The 25,925-nt window shown below is 40.6% G+C and overlaps 1 protein-coding gene across 2 annotated transcripts in view; it reads right to left on the reverse strand.

Annotated features, from left to right (window-relative positions):
* HAPLN1 (hyaluronan and proteoglycan link protein 1) overlaps positions 1 to 25,925 on the reverse strand; it is a 169,711-nt gene that overhangs the window by 1,961 nt on the left and 141,825 nt on the right. For both annotated transcript variants that reach the window (XM_082243913.1, XM_082243912.1), the window contains exons 3-4: positions 14,989 to 15,357; positions 8,080 to 8,382 (exon numbers count right to left, since the gene is read on the reverse strand). In XM_082243913.1, the coding sequence (XP_082100039.1) occupies positions 8,080 to 8,382; positions 14,989 to 15,357 (672 nt within the window). The remainder of the gene's footprint in view (positions 1 to 8,079; positions 8,383 to 14,988; positions 15,358 to 25,925) is intronic.

Genomic DNA, 25,925 nt, shown 5'->3' on the forward strand with positions numbered 1-25,925 from the left:
GGCCTTGGCCTGGGCGAATTACTTATGAGAGAATGATAATCCTGTGATACTCGATTACCCAAGTCTTGTTGCCTCCTTTCGTAGGGTATTCAATGTGCCTGCTCGCTCTGCCTCTACTGCAAAGCTGCTCCTGTCCATTCAGCAGGGTATATAAATCATTGCCGAGTATGCCATTGAATTTCTTACCCTAAAAGCAGAGGGGGGGGGGGGGGGCTGGAATAATAAGGCTCTGGTGGTTGTCTTCTCTCATGGTCTCTCCAATGTATTGAAGGATAAGATTGCAGCCAGGGATCTCCCTGTTGAGCTCAGGGCTCTCATTTCCTTTCTAATTTTGATCGATACCAGGCTCAGGGAGAGACCATCATTTAAGGAGTACCTGCAGAGGCCTCCTACCAGATTGGCTCCTAAGTTTTCTTTCTCCCCCATTCCTCCTTCACCTCCCATGTCTACTGGGGATGGTGCATCTGGCTGTGAACCCATGCAGCTGGGGTTTACTCACCTTTCCAAGGCTGAGCCTTTAGGAGGGGGGAAGGCCGGTGCCTGTAGTGCGGTCTTGATGGGCATTTCCTGAAAATCTTGTCCGGCCCATCCAGAAAATTCTTGCATCTAAGGTCCTGTCAGGGGCAGATCTTAGGTGGAATTTCCTTGTCCTTCCCATAAAGATAAACTGCTAGTTGTCCTTTCCTGGGTATCGGTTTTGGTGGTTACTCAGGCTTTGGCAGACTCCGGTGCTGGCGGTTATTTTATTGACAGTACATTTGCTACTGCAGATTCCATACCCTTGCAGCCTCGTGTTCTTATCGAGTCAATTGATGACTAGTTATCGAGGCAATTGATGACAGACCTCTGCAACCGTCACATGTAATCACGAGACTGTTTGGGTTGATATGGCGATAGGGGCTGTTCACAGGAAGTCAACCTGTTTCCAAGTTATTTTGCCCCCACACCACTCAAATATTTTGGGGTACCCTTGGCTTCAGAAACACAATCCGACCTTTGATTGGCAGTCGGTCAAGATCCTCTACAGCACTGCGCTGTTTGTATCCATGGGCCTATTAAGGTACTTTGTAACTCCTTGGATTCAGTGTTGCCTACTGAATATCGTGAGTATCAAGATGTATTTGACAAGGTGCGTGCTGGGATTTGCAACCTGGTGCCATTCCCCCTCATGGCAGGGTTTATCCTCTCTCGTTGCGGAGAATAAGGCCATGGAGGAGTATGTTAAGGATGTACTTGCCCAGGGGCACATTCGCAAGTCCACTACTCCGGGGGGGCGTTTTTTTCTTCGTAAAGAAAAAGGGGGTAGAGTTGAGACCTTACATTGATTATAGGGGCCCCAATCACATCATGGTCAAGAATGCATACCCAATTCCGTTGATCACTAAATTGTTCTACCGCCTCAAGGGAGCAACGGTCTCTACCAAGTTTGACCTAAGGGCTGTGTATTTCCTTGTAAGGATCAAGGAGGGCGACGAGTGGAAGATCGCGTTTAATACCAGAACTGGGCACTAGGAATCTCTGGTGATGCCCTTTGGCTTTTGCAATGCCCCCGCTGTCTTCCAGGAGTTCATCAGTGATGTCTTTCATGATATGTTGCAGCAATGCGTGGTAGTCTACTTGAACTACATCCTGATTTACTCGGACTCCATGGGATCACACTACCTGGATGTCAGACGGGTGCTGCAATTGTTATGTGAGAATGGGCTTTTCTGTAAGCTTGAGAAATGTGAATTTCACCAGCCTCAGGTTGCCTTCTTGGGCTACATCATTTCTGCTAAAGATTTCTCCATGGACCCTCAGAAAGTTTGGGCTGTTCTACAATGGCCTCGTCGCGGTGGACTCCATTCAGTGTTTCCTTGGGTTTGTCAACAATTATTGGAAATTTATCAGAAAACTTTTCCTCTTTGGCCGAACCTATCTCAGATCTGACCAAGGAGGGCAGCGATTCCCACAACTGGATGCCTGCTGCCACCCAAGCTTTCGAGGCCCTCTTGTCTGCTTTCACTTCAGCTCCCATTCTGTCTCATCTCAATCCTGGTTTGCCCTTTGTCCTAGAGGTGGATGCATCTGAGATGGGTGTAGGCGCCCTCCTGTCTCAGCGTCGGATATCTGATGGACCCATACTTCCTTGTGGGTTCTACTCCAAGAAGCTGTCTCCAGCTGAGAGCTACTATGATATTGGAGACAGAAAGCTCTTGGCCATTATCCTGGATCTCAAAGAGTGAAGACACTTGCTCGAAGATTCTGTGGTTCCAGTTCTCATTCTCACCAATCATGAGATCTGTGCCTCGGAGGCCAAGAGGCTCACATCCCATTAGGCCAGATGGGCTTTATTCTTGTCTCATTTTAACTACAGTATGTGATCTCCTATTTGCCCAGATCCAAAAATGTTAAGGCTGAGGCCTTGTCTCGCCAGTATTCTGAGTTGTCCAGGGATAACTCTGTGCCGACAACGGTCATACCTTCAGATCATGTCCTGGCTACCATCGGCATCAACTTAACCTCTCCTCTTGGGAAACAGATCTTGGCTGCCCAACCTGATGCTTCCACAGAGAGACCTGCTGGCAAATGTTTTGTACCTGAGGGGTTGCGCATCAGATTGTTGCGCACATACCACAATTCCAAGACTGCCGGTCATCCTGGTAAGAACCAGATGTCCTGGGCTATTTCCTGTCACTTCTGGTGGCCATCTCTCACCACTGATGTTGCTGCGTATGTGGCTGCTTGTTCAGTCTGTGCCCAGAACAAATCTCCTCGGCACTTTCCCTTTGGCCTACTACATCCCATTTCCAATGGGGAGCATGCCTGGCCTCACCTAGCCATGGATTTTATTGTGGAACTTTCTGCTCCTTGAGGTTACATGGTTACCCTCATTGTTGTCAACCAGTTCTCCAAAATGTGCCACTGTGTTCCAATTAAGCCGATGCCTACTGCTCAGTAGCTTGCCTCACTGTTTGCCAGGGAGGTCTTCTATTTACACAGGATGCCTAAGAAGATTATCTCGGACCGTGGGAGCCAGTTTGTCTCCAGGTTCTGACGCGCCTTTTGTTCCCAGTTGGGTATTTGACTCTCCTTCTCCTCGGTCTACCACCCGCAGTCCAATTGTGCCACTGAGTGTTCCAATCAAGCTCTGGAGCAATTTCTCTGCTGTTATATCTCTGATCATCAGGACAGTTGGTTGATCTGCTACCCTGGGCGGAGATTGCCAGGAACTCTGCCATCAACTCGTCTTTTTGAATGTCTTTTTTCATGGGCAATTATGGGTTCCAACCCGCTGTGTTGCCCGAGTCATTCTCGATATAGGACATCACGGTTGTGGAGGATCATCTTCATGCTTTTCATCTCTCTTGGGTGCAGATTTAAGATTCTATACGGGTCTCTGCACAGCTTCAGAAGCTCCAGGCAGACCAGAGATGTGTATCTGCTCCTTCATACCAGGTCAGGGAGAGGGGGTGGTTGTTGACCCATAGGCTCAACCTCAGGGTGCCCACTCCAAAACTGGCACCCTGTTTTGTTGGGCCTTTTCGCATCCTCCATAAGGTCAACCCTATGGCCTGTGCCCTTGGTCTTCCCCCTGGCATTCGTATCTTCAATGTCTTTCACGTATCACTTTTGAAGTCATTGGTTTGCAGTTGCTATACTCCTTCACTTCCTCACCCTCATCCCATTCCTGTGGGAAATCATGAGAAGTATGAGGTTAGCAGCATCTTGGATTCTCATTTGTTCCGAGGTCAGATTCAATACCTGGTGCACTGGAAGAGTTATGGTCCTGAGGAGCGCTCCTGGGTTCCCTTAGCTAATGTTCATGCTCCCGCCCTTCTCTGCACTTTCCATCCTCGCTTTCCTCAGAAACTGTTCTTTGCTCCGTGGAGGAGGGGCTGTTGAGGGGAAGGTACTGTCAAGGTCTTACCTTGCCCTCCTGTTGGCAGCCATCTTGGACATGTGCAGACTGCTGCCTCTTATAAACTTTAAATGCATCATCACTTGCCTGCTGCCTTGGTGTCGCACAGTGATAATGCTGCACACCTTACTATATCTATCACCTGATGGGTTGCAGTCCCTGCCCTTGCACACCCGACTATATCTATCACCTGATGAGTTGCAGTCCCTGCCCTTGCATTTGTGCTCCAAGGTGCATCTCTGCTAGCAGTTTTCTGTTCTCCGTGTTCCTCCTTGTATGACCTGGCTTGGCTGATGACTCTTCTGGCTTTCAACCCTGCATCGGAAGATGACCCCGCATCAATAGACTACACGCTTCTGGATTCGACCCTGGATTGGATGACTGGCCACTTCTGGACTTGATCCCGGCTTGTTCCTGCTCTCATTTCTTCACTTTTACTGTGCGTTTATTGTTGTTTGCTCCAATAAACTGCTTTATTTTACCTGAATCCCTGTGTGGTCTGGTTTCCTGGCACCCTTTTGAAAAAAAGGACTTGGACATGTGCTGAGCAAAAAGTAGCACCAGAAGTTTTAAATGACTTTGAGAAGCAAAGAGCAGTCTGGAAAAGATGAAACCTAAAATAATGAACTTTATCTGGGGATGACACTAAATCTACAACCCAAGTAAAATAACTCTTAGTATATTCCCTATAGCATACATTGTTCCATGCTCACTTGCTAGAATGGATAAATAGCTTCTGCCTTTGAATTTGTATGCACATTGTGTAATTCTCAGATTGTTGTGTATTATGTTTCCTACAATTGTATGCATAGCATTTTGTTTAGTAAAGCACATTCATACACTACAGATGTTTTTGATGCTTCCTTGGTATACTGCAAAGTGACCTTCAAAGACAAAGCAAAACGGTGTCTATTCGGGGGGGGGGGGGGTATGCCAGTACAGACAATGTACAGTGAATCCGGAAAGTATTCACAGCGCTTAACTTTTTTTACATTTTGTTATGTTACAGCTTTATTTAAAAATTGATTAAATTCATTATTTTCCTTAAAATTCTACAAACAATACCCCATAATGACACTGTGAAAGACGTTTGTTTGAAATCTTTGCATATTTATTAAAAAGAAAAAATCACATGTACATAAGTATTCACAGCCTTTGCTCAATACTTTGTTGAAGCGCCTTTGGCACCAAATGCAGCCTCAAGTCTTTTTGAGTATGATGCTACAAGCTTGGTACATCTATTTTTGGTCAGTTTCTCCCATTCTTCTTTGAAGGACCTCTCAAACTCCATCAGGTTGGATGGGGATCATAGGTGCACAGCCATTTTCAGATCTATCCAGAGATATTCAATCGGCTTCATGTCTGGGCTCTGGCTGGGACACTCAAGGACATTCACAGAGTTGTCTTGTAGCTACTTCTTTGTTAACTTGGCTGTGTGCTTAGGGTCATTGTCCTGTTAGAAGATGAACCTTCGCCTCAGTCTGAGGTCCAGAGGGCTCTGGAGCAGGTTTTTGTCAAGGATGTCTCTGCACATTACTGTATTCATCTTTCCCTCAATCCTGACTAGTCCCCAATGATGCTGCCACTGCCATGCTTCACTTTAGGGAGGGTATTGGCCAAGCGATGAGCGGTGCCTGGTTTCCTCAAAACACGACGCTTGCCATTCAGGCAAAAAAGTTCAATCTTTGTTTAATCAGAGAAGAGAATTTTGTTTCTCATGGTCTAAGAGTCCTTCAGGTGCCTTTTGGCAAACTCCAGGCAGGCTGCCATGTGCCTTTTACTGAGAAGTGTCTTCCTTCTGGCAACTCTACCATACAGGCCTGATTGATGGAGTGCTGCAGAGATGGTTGTTCTTCTGGAAGGTTCTCCTCTCTCCATAGAGAAACGCTGGAGCTCTGTCAGAATGACTATTGGGTTTTTGGTCATCTCCCTGACTAAGGCCCTTCTATCACAAACACTTAGTTTGGCAGGGTGGCCCACTCTAGCAAGAGTGCTGATGGTTCCAAATTTCTCACATTTATGGGTGATGGATGCCACTGTGCTCATTGGGACCCTCAATACTGTAGAATGTTTTCTGTACCCTTCCCCAGATCTGTGCCTCCATACAATCCTGTCTCGGAGGTCTACAGACAATTCCTTGGACTCCATGGCTTGGTTTTAGCTCTGCAAAACCCTTTTAAATGTGAGGCCTTATTTAGACAGGTGTGTGCCTTTCCAAATCTTGTCCAATCAACTGAGATTACCACAAGGTGACTCCAATCAAGTTGTAGAAACATCTCAAAGATGATCACTGGAATCAGAATGCATCTGAGCTCAATTTTGAGTGTCATGGAAAAAGCTGTGAATATTTATGTACATGTGAATTTTTTTGTTTTTTATTTTTAATAAATTTGCAAAGATTTAAAAAAATTAAAGTATTTCACATTGTCATTATGGGGTATTGTTTGCGGAATGTTGAGAAAAATAATTTATGCAATCCGTTTAGGAATAAGGCTGTAACATAACAAAATGTGGAAAAAGTGAAGTGCTATGAATACTTTCCAAATTCATTGTAAATGGGAGACATCTCTGTACTTATTGCAATCCTTATCAATGTCACTCAAAGGGATTGGAGGGGTGGGGGAGTTGCTACCTTGCCTAGGGTCCCACTCTGCCTTCATATGTATCTGTGTAACAGTGTATAGAAACAGTTTCATAGGGCATAGTTACTAGTAGAAGTATTGGAATAACATCACTGTTGCTAAAGGGGAAACTAGAGTTATTAATTTTGTAGCAGTGATGTTATTCCAATACTGATTAGCTTGTGGGATAATTTTTTTCCAATACTGAACAGCTTGTGTGAATCCAACATTTTGACCTTAGAAAAGTTACTGTATCTTCTACTGCCTTGGCACTGACATGATAACACACTTTATTGTGTGCAGTCCCACTGTGTCTGTAAGCTCTTCTTGTAATTCATTGTACGCACTGCAAGAGCTGGTCCAAAATACAGATATATTATCTTCGATAGTTGTTTTCAACTCTTTTCCTAATCTCCGTGAACATAAGCCCTTAAATGAAAGTCTGACGAGGATTGAAAAGAAAATAGCCGCCATGGAAACCAGCATTTAAATTCCCATTAGCATTTTCTAGTGCCAGAAATCTGTGTTCTGTCAAATGCTCTTAGAAATAACATCGTCTTATCAATTAATTACAGTATCACATATTTTGTGATAAGCTATCTGCTATTTAATGAAATGCATTGTAATAAATAATTTCATGTTAGAAATATAGAATGGATTAAATATTTAGGCATTAGGTATTATTGATGTTTAAATGTTAGGAATATGGCAGTCTTTTGGTGTAGTGTAGACAAGACATGTTACTTTGACCTGGTATGTATAATTATTTCATTATGAGACTGTAGGTTAAATTGTAAAGTTGAAATGTGCAGCAAACTGAAGTTTTTCCCAAAAACCAATCGGGTTTTAGCTTTCATTTATTAAAACAATGTAGTAAATCTGTCTGCATATTATGGGCAGTAAGTCAAAATGTGTGCTCATTTTCTTTTCCCTGTAGAAGTGTTTGAAGATGAATTACTTTAAAATGAAGTTGTATATTTTCCAGTAGTCTTCCTTTCTTTACTATTTTGTGATTTACTAATTGATAGGTTAACTGACAAACCACAAAGTTAGTACATCACAGGTTTGTAAACTTGGGCTCTAACAACAACAATATGTAGACCTTGCTGTGAAAACTGGCTAGAGTTTTCTTACTGATGTATTGCTAAAATGCTTCAATTAACCGACTGGATTGTCTGAGGCTGCACTTCTATTGCCATCTTCATCATCCCATGCTAAGGTCCCTGCTTCTTAGATGAGAGCTATAGCAGTTTTCAACAGGTGAATATAAAAGACGAGAAAATATAATTCCCTTTTCATCATTTCTCCATGCTGTTCTGAAGAAAGTATGTTTCATATATCAGATAATGAGGTCAAAATCTTGCCTTTAAGAAAGTAACAGAAAAAAAAAAAAAAGTAATGAAATGCGGTTCACTAAATTACTAAGCTGTGAAGTCTAAATTAACCTGGCATCCAGGCCACAGTCAGCCTCTCATATAACTATCTAGGAAAGCAGCAACCATACATGTGACTTTCCAAAAAACATTTAGCTAACAAGTACGTATAAAGAAATGCTACCTTTAAAATTTGATGTGAAACAGAAGACATCATATCTGCCTTTGTCTTTGTCTCTATATCCATAGTTTCGAACTCCAGGGACTGTGTTTTTACCACCACATGGTTCTCTAGGGTTTGTGATTGGGTATTGCACTGATCCATCACTTAGCCAACCTGCATTACACCAATCAAGTCCAGACCTCCACCCATCATACAACTGATCAAAGGAGGCAATTATAGAATCCTGATCTTGACAGGCTTGTTGGGCCTCATGAAAGTTTAGATTATACCGGCCAATCCGAGGGAAGAATGGATAAACAATACCTAAAAAGTAAATATATAGTAGATTAGAAATCTCAAACATCAAAAAATAACTAGTTACAATTAAGTAACCGGGTTAAATGATATTAAAGGATAACATAAATTATATATAATAATTATGATAGGTATAATAGTTTTTAACCTTCAAGTGTTCTACACTTCTGGTAATAATTACTAACCAATGTCCCTGCAAGGTTTATTTTAACAGGTATTAACAGACATTATGTCATTGAAATTTGAAAAGCCATAGAGATAACATCTTTATTTATTGATCAAATATTCTACATTATATAAAAAAAATATATGTACTCAGACACTAATACCTGTCTGTGAGCTATGTAATCTTATAAACATTTTGAAATGATTTAAATAACCATTATAGTATATTTTTTTATTAATTAAAGTGGAACTTTATCCATAACAACTTGCTAAAAATAATTTTCTTTCGCAAGGAACATACATTCTACATTAGCAATTATGCTACCAAAATCAGTGTGTGCTGTAAATTATACAAACAAATGGCAACCGTCCCAACCTATAACTCGCCTTTGCAGCAAGGAGCACATGGAAGAGCAAAACACGTGTCAAAAAAACAAACAAAAATTCCTTGCTCACTTGCCAGCCTGCAACAAACCAAACTGACCCTGTCTAATACTTCATGTTAAAAACAAAGGGTTTAGTTTACACACATTTACAAATATATGCATGAACTGCAGCGGCCACATCATGGAACCCAGTATACTGCAGTGCTAACTCTATAATTTTGAGAATTTTACATGTTCAAACACATATATAAGAATGGTTAGATTAAGGGCAGGTATGCCTGAAGGGAGACCACCCCTCCTTTAAGGTACAGGGATGCACTAGACACTCCAGCAAAAGCACAATAGTATCAAAGGTATCCAGTGCATCACCGCACCAATTCACCAACCACACAACAAATGGCAACCACCCCAACATATACAGTATCTCACAAAAGTGAGTACACCCCTCACATTTTTGTAAATGTTTTATTATATATTTTCATTTGACAACACTGAAAAAATGACACTTTGCTACAATGTAAAGTAGTGAGCATACAGCTTGTATAACAGTGTAAATTTGCTGTCCCCTCAAAATAACTCAACACACAGCCATTAACGTCTAAATTGCTGACAACAAAAATGGGTACACCCCTAAGTCAAAATGTCCAAATTGGGCCCCAAGTGTCAATATTTTGTGTGGTCACCATTATTTTCCAACTCTGCCTTAACCCTCTTGGGCATGGAGTTCACCAGAGCTTCACAGGTTTCCACTGGCAACAAAAGTGAGTACACCCCTAAGTTAAAATGCCCAAATTGGGCCCAATTAGCCATTTTCTCTCCCCCCGTTGTCATGTGACTCGTTAATGTTACAAGGTCTCAAGTGTGAATGGGGAGCAGGTGTGTTAAATTTGGTGTTATCGCTTTCATTCACTCATACTGGTTACTGGAAGTTCAATATGGTACCTCGTGGCAAAGAACTCTCTGAGGATCTGAAAAAAATAATTGTTGCTCTACATTAAGGTGTCCTAGGCTATAAGAAGATTGCCAAGACCCTAAAACTGAGCTGCAGCACGGTGGGCAAGACCATACAGTGGTTTAACAGGACAGGTGCCACTCAGAACAGGCCTCGCCATGGTTGACCAAAGAAGCTGAGTGTATGTGCTCAGCATCATATCTAGAGGTTGTCTTTGGGAAATAGATGTATGAGTGCTGCCAGCATTGGTGCAGAGGTTGAAGGGGTGGGGGTCAGCCTATCAGTGCTTAGACCATACGCCGCACACTGCATCATATGGGTCTGCATGGCTGTTGTCCCAGAAGGAAGCCACTTCTAAAGATGATGCACAAGAAAGCCCGCAAACAGTTTACTGAAGACAAGCAGATTAAGGACATGGATTACCGGAACCATGTCCTGTGGTCTGATGAGACCAAGATAAACCTATTTGGTTCGGATGGTGTCAAGAGTGTGTGGTGGAACCAGGTAAGGAGAACAAAGTCAAGTGTGTCATGCCTACAGTCAATCATGACTGGAAGTGTCATGGTCTGGGGCTGCATACGTGCTGCTGGCACTGGGGAGCTACAGTTCATTGAGGGAACCATGAATGCCAACATGTACTGTGACATACTGAAGCAGAGCACGATCCCCTCCCTTCGGAGACTGGGCCGCAGGGCAGTATTACAACATTATAACAATCCCAAACACACCTCCAAGATTACCACTGCCTTGCTAAAGAAGCTGAGGGTAAGGGTGATGGACTGGCCAAGCAGGTTTCCAGATCAAAACCCTATTGAGCATCTGTGGGGCATCATCAAATGGAAGGTGGTGGAGTGCAAGGTCTCTAACATCCACCAGCTCTGTGGTGTCATCAGGGATGAGTAAAAGAGGACTCCAGTGGCAACCTGTGAAGCTCTGGTGAACTCCATGCCCAAGAGGGTTAAGGCAGTGCTGGAAAATAATGGTGGTCACACAAAATATTGACACTTGGGGGTCTAATTTGGACATTTTGACTTAGGGGTGTACTCATGTTTCTTGCCAGTGGTTTAGATATTAATGGCTGTGTGTTGAGTTATTTTTAGGGTACAGCAAATGTATACTGTTATACAAGATGTACAATCACTACTTTACATTGTAGCAAAGTGTAATTTCTTTAGTGTTGTCACATGAAAAGATATAACAAAATATTTACAAAAATGTGAGGGGTGTACTCACTTTTGTGAGATACTGTTACTAGCCTTTGCAGCAAGGAGCACATGGAAGGGCAGTGCATGTCAAAAAACAAATAAAAATTCCCAGCTCACTTACCAATGATGTGGCCACTGCATCTTACGCATACATTTGCAAATGTCTGCAAAGTAAACCCCTTGCTTTTAACATAAACGGTTACACAGGGTCAATTTGGTTTGTTGCACGCTGGCTGGTAAGTGAGCTGGGAATTTTTGTTTGCTTTTTGTGTTGTAAATTGCCTTCAGAATTGTTCCTGTTTCTTCTTCCTGGAGGCTGCCATTTATCTGAAGTCCAGAGCCCCTCAGTAGCATTACATCTTTAGGCTGTCAGCAGATCGTTCTCTACAAATTCAGCACAGTAGCGAAAAATTTTGAGCAACTAAGCATGTGCAGAGCAAGAGGAGACAGTTTATTACTGGATTTTAAACAGTATAGGCACTTTTTTTTACTGTTTTGCATAGCTATACTTGCTGAAGGGGCCAGCCTGAAGTGATCTAGCAGGACTTAATTTTCTGACTAAAGTTAAATTTTAATGCCACATTGTGAACCATTCACAAATAAAGGTGTTCTGTAAATGGACAATGGACAAGGGAATACATAAACAACACTATGACTTCCGTGTTTGAAAGCTGCAGTTCTCATAGTGGACATGAGGAAAGTATAATTCCTAAACTACATGGCGGCGATTCTGTAGTGGGATAAACATCATTTGAGGTAACTAACCACTCAAGGCAAATAAACCTCTGCCTGGAGTCCCGCTTTAATAAGGCTTGGATGAAAGCAAAACATTTGCATATCTTATTCTGTTTAATTAAAACCTTGCCCGTTCCATAATATTCCAAACATTTTAGGACCTATAAATGGTGGCATTTAGGGGTTTATTAATATATACTTGTAAACCAATTGACAGTGGCTGGATGGAGAATGAGTTTGTTCAGAATGGTAAAAGCATTCTTCCAACAGAAGTCCCATGAAGACTAATAAATAACACTGTTATAACATTAACAGTAAGTAAAAGCGCAGTAAATACGTTTTGTGTTTTGCATTGTCTGTCCCCTCTAGGTTAATTTTCTCATGCTACTGGAAAAGGAGATATTCCTAACAGAGACACAAATAGCAATGAAAATCTAATAATAGTTTTATTAGAGGCTGGAATGACTTGCCATAATGTGTATATACTTACTGTATATCCCACATATTTAAACATCCTGGAAAATGTACCTCTTCATTTGCAGTGTTCAAGCAATGACAGCTGGGCACGTTGTGCCTTCTGCCACTTTGTTGTTCTTATTTAGCAAAGGGGTTACTAGTGATGATGCAACTCTTGAACATTCACAATGCAGTTGCCCCATTTTGGCAATTGGCATTGCTCCCTGATTTCGAGAGACTGTCTCTGATTTGGAACAAAGTCCCTCTGTCCCTCTTTTCTCCTCATTTGGTCTTATCTGTAGAGTTCTATATATCTTTTAAAAAGACTTTCACAGAGCTAAAACTGTGGTTGAATTTCTAAAGTGCGGCATTTGTAAATTTCAAAAGCCAGTATAAAGGAATAGTAGTGGTAAAAAAACAAAACAAAAAAACACTTGTGGTTTTAACCAATAACTTTTTTGTACAATTCTCTTTTAAGGGGTCATGGCAGGGGTGTGACCTGTGCCTACATACTTTTGCTGATAAAAAAATAAATAAAAATTGGGAAAAAGCTGGGAGGTAGGAATAGGCTAAGTGTGTACACTATAATATGCATGCATAAAAGGCAGTGTTAGTTTAAGCAGAGGGTAGGGGTTTTTTTTTGGCAGATGAGACATATAGGAGTCTATGTATAAAAAAAATGCCTTACAGGTGCAACAAATCTTCACTATAATATGTTTAATACCTTTATTTCCTAGGATAATCAGTGCCATCTAGTGGTAATAATGCAATATTTTTTCCTGAAAGACTTTAAAAATAAAAATACTGCATTATTGCCACTAGATGGTGTGGATACTCCTAGGATATAAACATATTTATGCCAGACTCATCCACCTTACCAATCGCTCAGTGTCCACTACTCCTCTCTGTCAAGCCCTCCACTGGCTTCCGCTCACCCAACAAATTAAATTCAAAATACTAACAACATCTTACAAAGCCATCCACAGTTTAGCCCCCAGCTACATGACTAGCCTAGTCTCAAAATACCAACCTAATCACTCTCTTTGTTCCTCTCAAAACCTCCTGCTCTCTAGCTCCCTCGTCACCTCCTCCCATGCTCGCCTCCAGGACTTTTCCAGAGCCTCTCCAATCGTATGGAACTCCTTACCCCAATCTGTCCGATTATCTCCTACTCTATTAGCTTTTAGACGACCCCTGAAAACCCTCCTCTTCAGAGAAGCCTATCCTACCCACACCTAACAATTATACTTCCATTTTCTCCATCAGCTCATCCCCCACAGTTATTGCCTTTTGTTTCACTTGACCCTCCCTTCTAGATTGTAAGCTCTAACGAGCAGGGCCCTCTAATTCCTCCTGTATTGAATTGTATTGGAACTGTATTGTCTTCCCTCATATCCAAATCCTGAATAATAATAATAATATTAATATTGAGCAAATTTGACACATTTGCACAGTGATTTTGTTTTTTGTACATAGACCCCAAAAAGCCTCTTTTGCATGAGCAAAGCACAGCACAGGTGTGCCTTAAGGCAAAACTTATTGGCATTTCCTAAAACTCAGAGCTCTTGCTATTGTTGTAAATGGAAATTTCTGGTTATACTGTATGTGAAAAAATGCCCTTTCTTTCCTTAAAAGCAATATCAGGACCCTTGTTCTGCTATTGTTTAAATTATTTGGAGTCTAAAACATAGACATTCAGATACAGACAGAGCAAGTATTAAAACCAGAAAATTATAACTCCTAGTCAAAGTAAATTGGTGCAGTTACATGGTGGGTATAAGATTTTCATGCTAACCCCTGTTGTGCCTGCTTTCTAATACATGTGTTAAATCTTATCAGATTCATAAAAGGGGTATAATTAAGGATGACTCATTTGTTTTTTGTTTTGTATAGCGCAGGTAACCTTTTTTTTTCCTGATTTTTTTTTGCTGTCTTTGCCCTGTGACCCATAGGGGAGACTTCTTTATCTTGTTATTTTGTTTTAGGGAAATCCCTCCAAAGTGAGGGGGAAAATCCTCCTACTAAATTGTCACCAACAATTGTCTCACTTCCTGTTTTGGTGACAACTGAACATTTTTGGACTTTCCATCACTTTTTGTGGTAGCGACCGTGCTCACTAAAACAGATACAGGGAGTGAATCTCCCCGGTAGGGACACAGACGTCATTATTAACCTGCATACTCTAGTCTATAGGAAAAAGAGTGTGCCAACAAAAGTCGAAGAGTCCAAGGTAATTTAATGATAAAATTGATTCATAGCATAATAAAAGCTGAAACTAAAGAGTTTCAGAGGCCAAACACACTTACTCTCATCAGGGCTTGAGAATTTTTACCATGCTTACATGCATTTAGGTGAGCAGATACCAAAAAAATCTGCACTGTGACTTACTGCTTGAAATAGTTTCAGGAGGGCACTAAATCACCTTCAACTCTTGGATGTTTGTCATGTATGTGGATTCTCTGGGTCCTTTCCCTGTTTCTGAGTGTGACCCTTTTTTTGGAGTGCTACCAAACCAGTAACAACTTCAGTGACCCTTAGAAAATCTGAATCCAGCTCCCTATTTATTCTTGTGATTAGAAAAGGAAACCTGACCCAGACTCCAACTCTTCAATACTTTACATAACATTTAAAAATTTGTTAATATATGAAAATTTCAAGGGAATAATATTTTCTTTAAATATATTTTATGTAATGATAAGCCAGTGATTAACATTACCTTGTAAATCCAATGATACAACAGCGGTATCATCTTCCAGTCCTTCAATTACTTCACATTTGTATCGACCATAGTCTTCCAGTGTAATGTCGGTGATAACTAGTGAAGCGTCATTTGCACTTGATCCTTGCAGGTAAACCCTGTCCTGATAGCTGCCATAGCTCTTTTTGTGGTGCCCCATTGAAACAAAGACATCCACTTCCTTGAGGTAATCTGAAGTCAGTTTGGTCCACTTGATTCGAATTTTGTGTGAAAGGGATCCTGCTGACACTGATTCATGGTGAAATTTGCATGGCAGTGTGGCATTACCACCGCGATGGGAGATAATTTTAGTTTGATCTACCTCCACCACAAGACGAGGTCCATTCTCTGAAAAGAACATAAAGGCAATCAAAAATGAGTCTAAAAAGTCAATAGTTAATGCTGTACATAATTCAGTATCTATAGTAGCATACAGAGCAGAACAACCGATGATTGAGAACATTTACTTTTTTTACAGTCTGTATGATACTCCCTGTTTCTCATTTATACAAGCCATTTTAACTGTCATTTTGCATTATGTAGGCATTTTTTCAGAACGAGATACTAAGACTCATTTGAAGTGTTTTCTCTTTTTTTTTTTTTCATCTGGAGTTTTGTACATTACTGATTGTTGATAGCCTATAATATGGTTATCTATACATTACACCACGTAGTTCTCCTAATTTACTATATATAACTACTATTATTGTACAGGAAGACTTATAATAACACAAGAATTATCCAAGACTTCCAATCACATGAAATCCTAGTCAGATACACCCAAAAGAGTACCACCCCAATGAATAAAGTGAAGCATATTAGGCATGCCTAGATTATATTCATATGTTCACAGGGTATATTATTCAAAAGGCTTAAGTAACAAATTAACAGATGGTCCACCAGTTGGGAACCCCTCTCCTAGGCACTAGGACGTATGATTAAAAGATCTGATTAGTGGAGGTATCTCTTGCAGAAACAAAAACTCATTAAAAAATGGATTCAACTAAGAAAATAAGTGAGAAGAAAAAGGTTAGAAGAAAAGAGGAGAGGAAAGTAAAAAGTACGGTCTGGGCAGAGCTGGATCCCTTCCTGCAGTTCTGGGCCCCACGGAGGTATGCATTATTAGAGAGTCCAGGTTGAGTCATCATAATTCATCCCACGGTATCTGCAAATTCATAGATCCCACTCCTTTTTGAATTTGTGGATCTATCATGAAGAATGATGTCCAGTTTCTCATTAAACCAGTACCAGAACATTTTTGCTTAACCTAAGCAATTGTGGGAGTACTGGATTTCCAAACCCTCAACACTAATCGGAATTGTTTCTAAGTGTAAGCAGATAGCTTCAGATTGAGTAGCACTTCATAAGACTTTTTGAGCAAACTCTTTCCCAAGACCGTATAGATTAGTTGGTAAACTCTTGTCCAGAATCTTCTTATTCGCGGATATTCCCACCATACATGAATTAAAGTGCCTGCTGAGCCACAACCCCTAAAACAAAAACAAACAATAAAGCCTCATCCCTACACAAATTTAGCTATTTAGATGGGTAACATGTTGCCATATGTTACAATATGTTACAGTAACCCACGCGTTACTACAGCGTGATAGTGTGATAGTGTGAACGCAGACCAGAAGTACACAGGAAAGCATAGCCTGCTTACTCAGTAGTTGAACATTTCCTGGAATTACTATAGTATAGTGTTCTCTTTATACAGTATGCTTTTATTGCTCATGAAGGACCATTTTTAAATCATTTTCCCTGGCCACTATTATAAATGATTTGTACACATAAGACCTCCTAAATAGTGATTTCCTACAACATTTACTATGAATGTTTTCTTTGTATAGTTATAATGTTATTGTGTAATATGTTGACTGGAAGAACCAAAACAGTGACTGCAATCATGGATGAACATCAACGGGCAACATAAAACTAATTTTAAAAGTCAGGCATGATGGTGGCAATGATTAATGCCTTATGTGCTTTTTTGAGTTTCTCTGATTCTGGCCTATGTATCCAGTTAGCTAATGTAGATTTTCTTTTTCTTTCTGCATTTTCTACATAACTAACTAATTCAAAGTATCCTAATGAAAGTACAGAAAAACAAAAGACCATTATCTAATTAATGTAATTTCCCTGAGCACAACATCACCAAAGTGGAGATATAAATAAAGGGCTGGGCTATTAGCAAAATCTTGCAGATGTATTTCTGTACTGTTTTGTACATCTTTCTTCTTTAGAGGAGCATTATGTAGCCTTAAAATTCTGGCAAATTTATTATGCAGACATTTAATTTTATTTTTTGCTTATCCTTTTAATCTTGCAAGAAATTTTATTTCACTATAATTCAAGTCATTTGAAAGCTTCAAGATAGTATTGGGAATGACTTGCAGTGTAAAGAAAACATTTTATATATTTTTTAACAGTGTAGATGTTTAAGATATACCTCATTAAAGGGGATCTTAGAGCAAATAGTGGACTTTGGTGGCTGTTCTATTTGACGACTTAAGTTTTAAAATGTTCTTACAATAAATAGTTCCTTACTTTTCTCATCCACATTTGAGTTTTGAGCCCCTAAAAATCATTTTTTTCTGAGGGAAACATTACTGACCTTTTTACTTTTATACTTTGGGTCACTAACCTGTAAAGATGGGCCGAACATCCCCTGTTCGGTTCCCAGCAGGGGACCCGAACAGGAGAAAAGTTCTGCCCCAAACTGCAACCTCTATCTACTGTACGGGAGCCAAACATGAGAAATCAAAAGTTCCCATCTTGAAAGCTTATATGCAAGTAATTGGCCATACAAATGTTATTGGGGTCTGGGTACTGCCCTGAGGCACATTTAACAATGCCACATTTTTTTTAAAAACAATTGTTTTTTAAAGGAGCAGTGATTTTGTTGAGGCTTAAAATGAAACAAAAAAATGAAAAATATCTTGAAATATAGTGCCGGGGGGTCCCCTTAGTCTGTCTGTAAAGTGTTTCATCGGTACCATGTATAGAACATACTGCAGCAAAAAAAAAATAATAATTTCTAAAGCAAACAAAAACGCGTCTAATCACATTTAACCAGATATACTGCGGCAGGGCGGCTCGGCTGCGCAAAGTCACATAGATCTACGGGATTTTGTGCACGCGGTCTCGGCGGCGCGTGTACGCTGCTAGGAGTCGCGCTCCCGATGTGTTTAGACACAGCGGGAGGCGAGCCGTGGGAGGAGCGACGGCCGATTGACACTGGCCTCCCGCAATCGTCAGAGTAACTGACAGAAGACCCGCATGCTTATGTAAACAAAGCAGGCAAGTCTTCTGTCACACAGGCAGAGAGAGACCAGGAGTTTCAGCTAAGCAGAACTCCCTCCCCCACAGTGAGTAAGCACCAACAGGCATACATTAACCCCTTTGATAACCCCCAGTGTTAACCCCTTCCCTGCCAGTGTCATTTATACTGTAACAGTGCATATTATTTAGCACTAATTACTGTATTAATGTCACTGGTTCCCAAAAAATGGCAGTTAGGGGTCCGATCTGTCCACCGAAATATTGCAGTCCCCCTAATAATTGCTGATCGCCGCCATTACTAATAAAAATAAAAAAATAAAAAGTCCAAAAATCTATCCCGTAGTTTGTAAATGCTATAACTTTTGAGCAAGCCAATTGAAATACACTTTTTGGGATTTTTTTTACCAAAAATATGTAGCAGAATACAAATTGGCCTAAACTGATAAAAAAATTTGATTTTTTTAATTTTTTTAGTGGGAATGTTTTATAGCAGAAAACAAAAAATATTGTGTTTTTTCCAAAATTGTCGCTCTTTTTTTGTTTTTAGCACAAAATTGAAAAACCGCAGAAGTGATCAAACAGCACAAAAAGAAAGCTCCATTTGTAGGAAAAAAAGGACACCAATTGTATTTAGGTACAGCATTGCACCACCGCACAATTGCTTGTTAAAGTAACGCATTGCCGAGTCGCAAAAAATGGCCTGGTCATTAGGGGGTAAAACCTTCCGTAGCTAAAGTGGGTAAATTTACTCGCTATTGCAATTGCCAGCACCCGGCTATTTCTTAAAAATAAATAAAAAACAAAATAGGGTCCCCCCCCCCCCCGGTACATACCAGGCCCTTCGGGTCTGATATGGATTTTAGGGGAACCCCACGCCAAAATTTAAAAAAAAAAACGATGTGAAGCCCCCCAAAATCCATACCAGATCCCTATTTGAGCATGCAGCCTGGCAGGCCAGACAAGGTGGGGGGGGACAAGTGAGTGTCCCCTCTCCTGAACCATATCAGGCCACATTCCCTCAACATGTTGCCCAAAACACCTTGTCCCCATGTTGATGGGGACAAGGATCTCTTTCCCACAACTCTGGGCTGTGGTTGTGTGGGTCTGCAGGCAGGGGGCTTTTCAGAATCCCCCAGATCTGGCCCCTCATGTGAATGTGTATGGGGTACCCCTTTGTACCCCTACCCATTCACCAAAAAAAGTGTAAAAAATAAATAAAAATAGTAGACAGCTTTTTGACAACTTCTTTATTAAAACATTTTTTTAAAAATGTCCCCCAATGTAAATCCAAAGCCTGCCACCACCGTCACTGAAGGCTGACCGCCTCCTGCAGGCTTCACCACTTGAAAGTTCTTATATAGGTAAGGGGCTGGACCACCTAGTGATGTCACCGGGTGGCCCTGCCCCCTTGTGACATCACACTGACCCAGCATGCACCGGGGCTTTCCTGACCTGCTTGGCTGCATGCTCGGATAAGGGTCTGATATAAGGGGTTTTTTTTTCACTTTTTTTTATTGCCGGCAGCTGGTGACTTATCGGTTGGTAAGGATGCCACGGCAGGCTCCCTGGCCCCGCTCTTTAACAACCAGCTATTCACTGTGCCCTGATTCGGCAAAGCTTTGCCGAATCAGGGCTTAGAGTGCACTGTGCAGCAAACACCTACCAAATGCCCTGCAAATTCGGGTGTTCCTCGAACAGGCGATGTTTGGGCCGAACTTTTGCTCAGCCCAAACTGGTCGCACAACTCTACTAACATAGTAATCCGGCAGAACTCATGACTTCCCTCTGAATTTCCCGATCTGCATACCTGTTTGGAACCAATATTTGAAGTCAAAGCCATAACAGACAAGTAACTAGGATTTTCAAAATAGCATGTAGGCATGGGCCATACCCTTGCTCCTTTAAAAGAAATGCTTATTTAAAAACCCTTTCAAGAAGGATGATTATTTTATTTCCTCCTGGCAGGATTGGATAATTACTTGGGGTAGAGCTTAGCTCAGGGCAGAAGCTGATTAATGGGAAGAGCGGTGCCAGGGTGGAAAACCATGATCTAGGAGAGAAACCCTCTATTCTTCATTACCCTTTGGGGTGGAGCACCTCTAATAATGGACACATCAAGGCACACCACAATCTGAAACAGAACTATTGAATGATTAATTGAGAAGATGTGATTTAGTGGACTTGTGAAGAGAACTGTTCCAATAAAATTGAGTTTGTATCATGCCTATTTCTGATTCATGTGTCTGAAGTGGATCCTTAGTAACCTCGCTGCTGTGAAGTTGAATAATATCCTATTAGGCTTATACTAGACTATGCATCTCATGAGCTATCCATATGGAGAAGTAGGATCCCGGTGTAAACAACCGCATCCTAACAATGTTGGGTTAGGGGATCCTGGAACCAATACAAGTCATCAGGCCTGGTGCAGTGAGTGTCCCCCAGTCAGATGAACAAAGTGAACAGGAGTATGGGGAACACACTATGTCATAGACACACTGTACTTGCAAGAATGGAAGAGGAATGGGGAATTAGGGGGCTGTGGACTGAAAGTATGGCTGGTTTTAGGCCTGAGCAAGCCCTGATACAGGCAGTCCCTGGAGGAGTAGGTATAGGTAATTCAGTCACATTTAGGGGAAATGCCCACAACTAGGACCTATATTTCCCCTAGGAAAGGTTTATATGATAAGGGAAAGCCTGCTCTCACATGTGAATGAAAGTAGATATTTATTTTTATTCCTGGCTAGTTAGGACAGTCTGTGGTGGAATGGTGCAGAGCTTTATTTTTATTCCTGCCATGTTATGCCATTCTTAGGATGAATGGTTCAAAGCTTTATTTTTATTCCTGCCTAGTTGTGTCATTCTTCGGGACAGCAGTGCTGAGCCTTCTTTTTATTCCTGCCTAGTTACGCCATTCTTAGGAGGAACAGTGCAGAACTTTATTTGTATTATTGCCCTGTTATATAATCTTATAGCCCATAGATGAGTCTTTTTTTGTACCAGCAGGTTGAATTAAAAAAAAAATGATTTGATTACCATATCGACACATTCGATGTGATTGGAGGAGTCCTCCCCTCTGAGCTATAGAATAGGGAGACTTCTCTGCTGTCAGAATACACTGATCAGCCATCGGCGCTGATCAAGCGGTCAAAATCGGAGGGGCTGGATATACAGAGGTCGATTGGTAGATCCCATGCTGCTGAACTGGCCGAATTATGTATGGCTGGCTTTAGACATAAACTACAGAGACAGAAATGCCGTAAAGTACTTTTTACATTTAGTTATATTCGTTAGCAAAAGTTATACACAGCCAATTATTTGCCAGTTATACAGTTGACTTGGTATTGCTTATGGAAATTGAACTGTATAGCACTTAAATCTTCAGCTAAGTATTTGTACTAAACTATTTGTTACTGCACTAGAGCCCATTCAGACTCTGGGGAAGTACAATTACTTTAGATCTGAGGAGGACATGTGAGGAACATAAAAAACAGCGTTTCTGCTTGCATACGATTGTATTATAGAAATCAGAAGAACTTCCTCTCATTTCAGATCTTTCCCTCAGGGCTACAACAAAAAACAATATAATGTACAACATAAATGTAAAATAAATTCCCCAGAATCCTTCATACAGTAACTACACGTGTCATCAGCATTGCCTGCAGGCTTCTCCAGCTTATCTTTCCCCATTACCATGCCTTGTTCTGCACAGTGTCTCCGTGTGGAGGTGGCCATCTTGGTGGAGGAGTAGGGCTTTGCTTTCTGGTTTCAGAGCTGTCCCCTGCTGACTAGTGAGGGAATAATTAAGAAGCAGCAGAAGAGGTGTAGCACAGATCCACACAATGGGTGATAAAGAGGCCTGCATCCAGTGCAGGTTCCTATTCAGCAACAGTAATGACATCACAGTAGTGAGACTTGTAGTCATAGGTTCAGTGCTGCTCACACAGTGGTTATGCAGCTATGAGGCTGCAGACAAAAGAGTACCAGGGCACAGCTTCATTTTAGGAAGTAATATTTTTTAGTTGGAATTAATGATGAAATGCGGCTTAGCCACGTACTTATAATTTCCCCAACAGCAAGTGTAAACTAAGCCTTAACGTACCAGTAAAGTAAACTGGCTGTACAGTGAATGGACATTTTCTAACCTGAGCTTTAACCCAATTCTTGCAAGGCATCAACTATCCCATAATAAATCACTGGAACTAGCTGCTCCTAGGGCTTGTTGGCTGGCTGCAACTGATGACATTACCGGTGATCCCCTGGCTAGTTTGTTGACTTTTTTTTTTTTATTCATTATTTACAACACTTCTGACAAATCCAGTTGTCACACCAATTTAGAGAGGCTAATGTAATGTTTCTGTGTATGCTAATCAATGCTAACTGTTAATGCAAAGCATCATATACATGTTTGTGTGCAAATTTTTTTTTTGCATTCAAGTTTAACAAACTTTATTTTTTTAAAAGGACTCCCTTCCAATCATTTTTACAACACCGTACCAAATATCATTCTATTTTACTTACTCTATAAACTCACAGAGACTTGTTTATGAAGCAGGCAAAATGAAAAGGCAAAGCGCATATTTTTATGTGCTAATGCATCGTCTTATCCAGCAGGCACACACATACATCAGTGTACCTTTTAGTAAGCTTTTTATTTTCTTCTATACAAACACCACAAGAAACACATTTTGCTGTCATTTCATCTATGGTATCACTTCTTTAAAGAGCACCTGTACAGTGGTATACTGTAGTAATCAGCAGAATGCTGTGAAGGATGATGTAGCAGGCTTTAACAGTGATGAAGGTATGGTGTATTTTAGAAATATCTTATACTGTCATGTTTAAAGCAAACCTATATTGTGCTAATGCAAACAAAAGATTTGCTTTAAAATAGAAGTATGACCAAAGCTTTTTTGGCCATACTTCTCGTGTGGTTCAGAGGAGTGCACTTGCTTTTGCTCTCAGGTGACCCAGAGTCAGTTGAGTCAGCTATTGCCCACTCTCAGCTGACCTAGCTAAACTGCTCCACGATCTGGAAGGGACCTGACACTATTGTTGGAAACCGCCCAGACGCCTGACTAACAACTGACTCTGCCTCTCAGAGTTGGGCTGAGGGCTGGAGCCAGCTGCTCCCACCCCCTCTCCTACCTTGCCCCCCGGTAAGCGCTAGAGGAGCAAAGTGGAGAGCAGTGACTGACAGTCTCTGATCTCCACACTGAGCAGACCATCACACAGATGCTGCAGCATAGAGCGGAGTATGAATGTATTTTTCGGAAATGCTTTATCCTGCATAAGCAAAGCACATTTCTGCTCCAAGGTATATTTACAAGCTACTCAAGTCTTGTGTGCCAGCAAACTGCTTGTCAGTATAACTACCGTATTTTACTGTGTATAACACGACTGGGCGTATAAGACGACCCCCCCTATTACATGATCTACCGGTAATACTTATACTTAGGTTACCTTGGAGATATTATACTCGGCGTATAAGACGACCTCCCATTTTTGGGGGATTTTTTTGAGGTTCAAAAGTAGTCTTATACGCCAGAAAATACAGTACATTGAAAGGATAGTTATCCAATATCACCCTGCTTCAGTGTCAAACCTAACCCTTTAGAGCATCTATGAACAAAAATGAGCAGAAACTATAAGAATCCATTACAGAACACATACTAATCAACTAACAGTATTAGTAGTACCCTGTATTATTATTATTGTATTAGTGATTTTATACCAATTGTTCACTTAGAAAATCATAGTTATTTTAGATGGAATCGCTAACCTAATTTTATAGCAATTTGTATCGCATGCTCATAAGTTGAGTTTGTGCAGTATTTTGTGGCAGCGACAAGATTGCCAGGGACAGTCTCTCTGCTTTCACTTCTATGGCTTAGCTACAAATCGCTGAAGGAGAGAAATTCATAGCAGTGAACACTAACTTAATGATGTAGCAAAAGTTTGACCAACAGTTAGCAATTATGCTGTTAGCTAGAAATCATGGTTAAGCCTTGCCATTAACAATTTGCTTCAGCAATTAATCACTGCTACAAAATGGCTGTTGTGACATGGCCCATTAGGGGCAAGAGTGTACCCTCATCTTTACTGCAGTGTTTACTACACTGAATATAACTAGTTCATCTTTTATGACATTCCACTTCTATGACTTATCTGTTCAACCAACTTATTGTAATGTATTTTGTTGTACCATCATGTCCTTTGTTATTGTTTTTGATCTAATTTGGTGATGCAATTATCCTTCATCAAGTCTTCCCATTGTTTATATATATATATATGATACAGGGCTTGTGTTATGGCAGCTACAATAAACGTTGCTAATTTAATATATGATCTTTATGTATGGCCTATTTTATGCATTGTTTCTCATTTAAAGTCCCAACCTTCCTTTTTTTCTGATAGCAAAAAATTTCTGATATTTTTACGGTTTTCCAATTCCTTAAAACCTTTTTCCAATTCCTTTCTAGTGCCTTGTTTCTTATATTTCATTTTCCGTACATCATCTTCAACCATATTTTTAAAAACTTCCAAGCAATGATTGGAAGCTTTGGGGGGATTAAAAACAGACCGATTTTTTAATCCACTGTTCTGGTATTCTGTAGTATTCCCAATAGAAACAGAGGGTTTTTCTAAAAAATGTTTCTTAATTTTTAGCTTCCTGACATATTTCTCAATAAAAGTGTTGAACTTATCAACACTTTTGTCAGGAGCAAATTTTAACCCTAACTCCAGTATTTTTAATTCATCTGGTGTGAATTGGAATTGAAAATCCCAGCTCCTAGGATTCTCTTTTTCTTTTGTTTCTTTCGTCCACCCCTACATCCTCTCCTCTGTTTTCTACCCTTCCTACTGGTGGGCCATTCTGTTGAGGTGTTGTCCCTTGTTGATATTGGATAACCATTGGAGAGGGGGAAACATGACCAAATAAATTTCCATGAATGAGACCCAATGGATCTACAAAATGAATACTTTGCAGCCATTGGGTATGAATATTGACATAGATCTGAATTGCTATATTTCAAATTTTTAGGAATATTATCATCTTTAACCTCAATAATATTTTAACATATACCCTTCATTTTTTATAACCTTTTTTTTTATAATTTTTAGGATGATGATTAAAATCTAATATTAAATATGCAGTGTGATATTAATGTATTATTATATTGGGAATATTTTAAAGAATGTTTTTATTGGATTAAATTTTTGTTTTTAGTGCAAACAGCATCCCATCTAATATAATTAATTTATCGCAAATTTGGAAAATAGGATCATTGACATAGTTTGCAATCTTTTGCTCCAAGGAATAGTGATTGTGCACACCGGAAGAGCAAAAATAGTGTTAAGCATGTCTAAAAAATCTTTCCACTTTTGTCCCCGGAAGGCAACCTTATGAAGGGGAAGAACCTAACAGTCTATTGTAGAGTGGGCGGTTTCAGAAGCCGGTGGACAGTGATTGGATGCTGCGAGCTTACCAGCCTCTATTTATATTGTGAGGAAAATTACGGTCACATGATCCCCTGATGACGTCAGCGCGGCTGACGAAACGTGTGTCGGGAGCGTGAGACCGTAGAGTTCCGGTGAGGTGGAGTGCAGATGCGCGAGCGGCGTCCCATCCACCA

Source organism: Pelophylax lessonae (genome assembly GCF_965119305.1).
Source record: "Pelophylax lessonae genome assembly, chromosome: 1".
In the NCBI taxonomy this organism is placed as follows: domain Eukaryota; kingdom Metazoa; phylum Chordata; class Amphibia; order Anura; family Ranidae; genus Pelophylax; species Pelophylax lessonae.